Source organism: Megascapheus bottae, chromosome X, assembly GCF_031878675.1.
Source record: "Megascapheus bottae isolate mThoBot1 chromosome X, mThoBot2.hap1, whole genome shotgun sequence".
Taxonomy (NCBI): domain Eukaryota; kingdom Metazoa; phylum Chordata; class Mammalia; order Rodentia; family Geomyidae; genus Megascapheus; species Megascapheus bottae.
The window spans coordinates 50,524,480-50,530,179 of NC_143547.1; the positions used below are offsets into that span (position 1 = coordinate 50,524,480).

Consider the following 5,700-nt stretch of genomic DNA (forward strand, 5'->3'; position numbering starts at 1 on the left):
CAGGCAGCTAGGTTAACAGGGCAGAACAACTTGTACGTGGTTTGTTTCTGCTGGGGTTGAAAGCTGCTTACTGCCACACAGCTCTGGTACACTGAGCAATGCAGTAGGCCAGCAGTCCTGGAGCCCATTTCCCCAAGTGCAGGGAATAAGATCATGTTTATTTAGAGGGAGGACCGGGTCACCAAGGGGATCACATTACCTGTTTTAATATTCTTCCTTGGTTAACTGGTGAAGTCGAAGTTTGTCTGCCAAGCTGCTTCCACTGTCCCACCAGCGTTGTTTCCTTTATCTTGTATAGTTTCCCCGTCGCCCCCCTCCCGACACCCTCATTATTCACCCCCCTCCTCCCTGCGCCACCTCCAGGCCCTCCTGAGCTCTTCCAAATCTTCCCAACTCCCTCCTCTACCTTTTCCCCAACTCCCTCTCCCCACCTCACTGATCCTCACCCCAATCCCTTCCTATCTCTTCACCTCCCACTGTATTGTCACACTCTGATCTGGGCAGTGCTCCTGAAAATGTCCAGGATCTCACCCCAAAGTTAAGGTTTTTAAAATTTCCTTTATCCCTCTCACCTTGCTAACCCTTCATCCCTCCCATATAATCCCAGAAATAATTACAACACAAGTACAAATGCCAATGTTTATTGATGCTTTTTTAAAAATATCACCTTCAAAATGATATTTATTGAAAAGTTATAGTTTTTGTGATAAAGGAAGCTTGATTAAAACAAAGAATCAAGTCAGTCTAACAGCTACATTTTTCATGTTAGTTTCTAAAATCTATTTTCATGCATATTGTTAGAGTAAAATGTGATGAAAACAGTCCTGTATAATGCAGGACTGAAAAGGGTGAGACATGCAAGGTGGGGTAAAAAAGAAAAGAAAAGAAAAAAAAAAACCAGTTCAAATCGTCAGGTTCAAACCATGATCCAAGAGGCAGAATCGTTGTACAGGTAGCCTTAGTCCATAGCCAGAGGTTCAGTGGAAGATTCAGAGAGCTGGGAATGCTGATGGCAGCTGAGGTAAGAGGAGACACATTGCCAGAATGTCACTAGGACCCAGGATCTATCTACCCAGCAATTATTTCATCACGCTGCCTTCTATTCCACCTGTGCCTGAAACAATTGTAGTGACAATAACGTGATGGAAAGGACACTTGGCGGGTACTCCACTCGATGTTTGGGTCATGTGTCTCAAGCCAGTGGATTCCAAGAATCAGAGGGTATCGTGGTGCATGAATGATGTCGAACTGGAGCTCTTCAACGTGGTTGCCAATTTTGACTTCAACAGGTGGTGTTTCCTTGGTGATGGGTCCATTGAGCAGTGGACGACCATCGACGGTTTCCAGCATCAAAGGGAAGATGTTATTGCGGACTGGCAACTTCTCTCGAACAACCACGGAATTGTCGATGCTATTTCTGTAGGAGCCGGAATCGACCATCGCTTGCTCAAAGAACTGTCGTCTTCCCAGTCGAATTTCAACGGTGAGCCATAGGGTACGTGACATGGATATCGGAAGAGAGGGGGACGCATATTTGTAAATTGGCCCGCCCGGGGTCCCCCTTACCGCCGGGCCTCCATGTTTCCCGCCTGCTGGGCACGTTGAGGCTTCACAGGACAGTCTCTGGCGAAGTGACCAGGATGGCCACAATAGAGACACAAGTGACCTTCGCGGCGCCGGGCTCTTTCAGCTTCACTGAGGTGGGGGCGATTGCTGGCGGCTTGCACTGGCTGGTTTTCAGCAGGTGGATTCTCAGGCTCCTCTCTCTCTTCAGAGGGATTTGGGCCTGGTGGCTGAAGGCCAGCTGCACCACATCTCTTCTTTTCCAGGCAGGCACACTGAATGATGAGATCAGACAGGGTGGCAAGCAGGCTTCTGGGAGACAGTTCATTTCCCACTGAACTGGCCAGGCTTTCTTGAAACTGGATGCAGAGAGTGCCTTCATTCCACTTGAGCTCTTGAGCAAGGAGGTGGAAACAGGTGGCATAGCGGTAAACAGGGCCCTCCCCTAGGCACAGTTGACGGATGCGATGGTTGGCAGCTTGCAGGTCTTCGGGATTGTCAAAAGTATCTTGTAGCACTTGGAGGAAACTTTCAAATTGCTCCAGCAGGGGGCTTTGAATATCCAGCAAAGGCTGGAACCACCTGGTAGCCTCACCTGAGAAGCGATTGCCAACAAAGCTCACCAGGGCTGCTTCGGTGGGATAGAGGTGCCCTCTGACTCTCATGTAAGTACTCAGTTGAACAAGGAACTCAGGAAGCTTCTGGCCATCTCCACTGAAGGCTAAAGGATATTCTAGAGGGAAGGTGGCAACCTCTAATCCACTGGGGGTTAGGGGGCGTTCTGCAGCTGCACAGGCCCCCACAATGATTAGGCCCTCCAGCGTGTGCACAGATACCGGGAGTTCTAGGAACTCCTGGGGATCTGATGCATCCAGGCACTCCTCGGACAGCCCAGGCTCCAAGAGCTCCGGGGTAGCTGGAAACTCAAGAGGCTCCAGGTGTGATGAGCTCTCCTGGTATTCTGGTTCCTTCTGGGGTTCCTCACTACTTCGGGTGCCCTGGGATTCTGAATCCTGGGACTCCTGGGCCTCTGGGCTATTCTGGCTGTCTGGGGGCTCTGACTCGCAGGCTGTTGGGAGCTCAGGGTTCTTTGGAGGTGCCTGGAGCTCCTGGCCTGCTGGTGGTTTCCAGGCTGGGAGCTCGTGGAGCTCTGGGGGCTCCTGGGCCTCCTCAATCTCAGAGGGCTCCCAGGCTGCTGGAACATCCTGGGGCTCCTGGATCTTTGGGGGCTCCTGGATCTCTGGGGGCTCCTGGAGCCCTGAGGCTGCTGGGGGCTCCTGGAGCTCGGAGGACTTCCGGGACTCCTGGGCCTCTGAGGGCTTTGGGAGTGCTTCATCCTGTTTGGCGGCTCGGGATTTCTGGAGCTCTGGGATCTGGGCCTGGAGGGCAGCGTTTTCTTCCATCAGCCTCTGTACTTGGGCCTGTAGAATTTCATTCTCCAATTTCAGAGCGACATAGGAGGCTGCTAAGTCCTCTACCATCTTTTGAGGAAATGGGCTTGGTTTGGCAATTTGCTACCAAGAGAGATTGGGTGGCCGCTTGTGAGGTCTTTCCTGAAAGCTGCTCACAGGCAGACGTCAGGCTCCAGGGAGTTTTCCAAGGGGTGGGGATTTGGGTTCCGTCAAAGCTGATTACCGAGAGGTCACTAGGAGCCTCCGGAGCTCAGCAAAGGGAAATGTCAGAAACACTGTAAAGAGAGTGGGAGCCGAGGATCAGAAACCATGCAAAGCACTCCATCCACCATAAATCAAAACCTGATCTGGCCAACAGTGCTGGCTTGCCTTTTCCTCACGCTCATGTTCGTGGACTCGAACACAAATATAGCCTGTGGCCCCGTGGCATTTCAGGAATAGCACCTGACCCACCCTATGCATGTCATTTTGCATTCTTCTCTTGAAACCCGAATATGAAATACCAAGCACTTTCCCCTCATATTCATTTGTTTTACACAGTTTTTAATGTCAAATATCTGCCTCCCTTCCAACTGCAATACTTGGATTTTCACAGCTGCTTTCAGAGAGTAAATCAAATGTTTGAGCAATAATGGGGATTTTAGACTCTGTGGTGGACTAACCTAAGAGATATTTTTGGGTCACTAGAGTAGGAGGTGGGTGGGGGGAACTCTTTTCTCACACCTCAGAAATCACACCGCATAAAAACCGCATATGACCAACCTCAAGAGAAAACAAGCAAAAGTTGCCTAAATATATATACATACAGCTCCATATACACATATATATCCATATATGTGCTTAGCAGACACATGCATATTATTTATACAATCCTCAAAATAGTTAAGAAAATAATCTTTATAAATATACATTACCATTCAGAGACGTTAGTGCAGGAGCTCGGCTGTCTGTGAACCCATCGCTGAGAAGGGAAGTGTGTGAATGGCTGTGCAGGCTTGCCTTTTCTGCACACCCTGAACTCAAACAAACACACCCACTCCCAGAACACGTTCCAACTCTCCTCTGTAACGTAGCTATTTCGAGTGTGGAAGAGATTTTTTTTTCCTTGACAGTACCTCACAGTTCACAGCGGCAAGGAGAGTGGGATGCTGTGCTGATGTGGAGAACTCTCATGGACTCTGTCCTTACTTACTTTAATAAATATTTGGCCAGGAAATTGGGAGTAATACCACTGCCCTTGTGAAAAGTTGCAAACATTTCTGAATGACCACAGTGGTTTGGGACTTGATTTTTTTTAAATGTCTGTCTCATGTAACCTACCCCTACTCTGTCCACACTGGGCCTTTTGTTTAATTCTCACTTAGAGGGCAGCTTGCTGCCCCCTCACCTCTTTCTTCTGCCCACCTACTCAGTCTCGAGTGTCCCTCCCTGCAATGTTTTCTTGGAAACTTTACTGTGCACAGATCTAGGCAAGGCAGAGCAGGGGAAAAATGTGAAGGAGGACCACTTTGTCAGTGAATTCTTGCAGCAGTTCTGAATTCGGCAGGGTCCCTGGCTCTTGCTGAGTTTTGTGTGTGTGTGTGTGTGTGTGTGTGTGTGTGTGTGTGTGTGTGTGTGTGTGTGCGCGCGTGCGCGCGCGCGTGTGTGAGCACGTGTATGAATGCCTGTAAGGGGGCTGGAACTCAGGGCTGGACACTGTCCTTTAGCATTTTTTTTTGCTCAAGTCTGGCACTGTACCACTGAGCTACCTCTTGCACTTCTGGCTCTTTGCTTGTTTACTGGAGATAAGAGTCTCATGGATTTTCCTACCTGGGCTGGCTTCAACTGTGATCCTCAGATCTTAGCCTCCTGGGTAGCTAAGATTATAGGCATGAGCTGCCAGGGTCCAACTCTTTCAAAATGTCTTAGCCAGTGTTTTCATACTTTCTTGAGTGGTTTGCAAACTCTAGAAAGCACCCAGGTAGCCCACCAGGACTTGTATCTCGTAAAGTGATCATGCTCCATTGCTCTTTCTCTTCCTAAGTTAGATCTCAGGTATGACCAGGGAATGGGCCAAACAGTAAGGTTCAGCAACAGCTATTTTCATCTCAGTAAGGAGTGATCCCTTCAGACAATGCACCAAATCAGTCACGGTCTGAAATCTCCTTTAAAAATGTTCAATTCTACATTAGTCAGTCCAATGCAATTGACCCAAGCCCCAGCCAGTTTGCAGCCTGAGCTAATTAATCTTGAACACAGCAAGTTTGAAAAGCACACTGTTTTGCAGATTTCAATTTTATTTATAATTTTATTTAAACTTTTAATTTTATTTATTGAAATTTTATTTAAAATTTATTCTCTGCAAACTTTCTTTTCTTTTCTTTTTTTTGAAACACTCCACACATAAAAATACCATCACCACCAGAGAATAAATGATGCATTCTATTTCTCAAAGAGCTGAAGCTTTCCTTCCCGTTGAGAAGTCAAAACAGACAGTTGCTGTTTACTTCACTAATTTAAAAAATCAGAAAGATATTTATAGCATATGTTACATCTCTATGTCCATCACCAAATAAATTATTTTGAACATAATTTAATCTATTTAATGGCTTGGGGATCCTACTTACACAAATCAGCTGGTTTCACTGTTGAAAACGTTATGCTGCTACTTGAGAGCTACTGATGGATATAAAGCAGCCTGTCTTACACTCTAAACCATCCGCTTCTTAGAATTTCTTTTTCCCAT

The 5,700-nt window shown here is 47.4% G+C and overlaps 1 protein-coding gene across 1 annotated transcript; it reads right to left on the minus strand.

The window, feature by feature from the left end:
- Positions 1-625: 625 nt before the first annotated feature.
- Rtl3 (retrotransposon Gag like 3) lies at positions 626-3,949 on the minus strand. The gene is made up of 2 exons (XM_090325725.1): positions 3,890-3,949; positions 626-3,250 (listed from the first exon to the last, which is right to left on the minus strand). The coding sequence occupies exon 2, from the start codon at positions 3,042-3,044 to the stop codon at positions 1,563-1,565; it is 1,482 nt and encodes a 493-aa protein (XP_090181851.1). The 5' UTR covers positions 3,045-3,250; positions 3,890-3,949; the 3' UTR covers positions 626-1,562.
- Between the last annotated feature and the right edge of the window lie 1,751 nt (positions 3,950-5,700).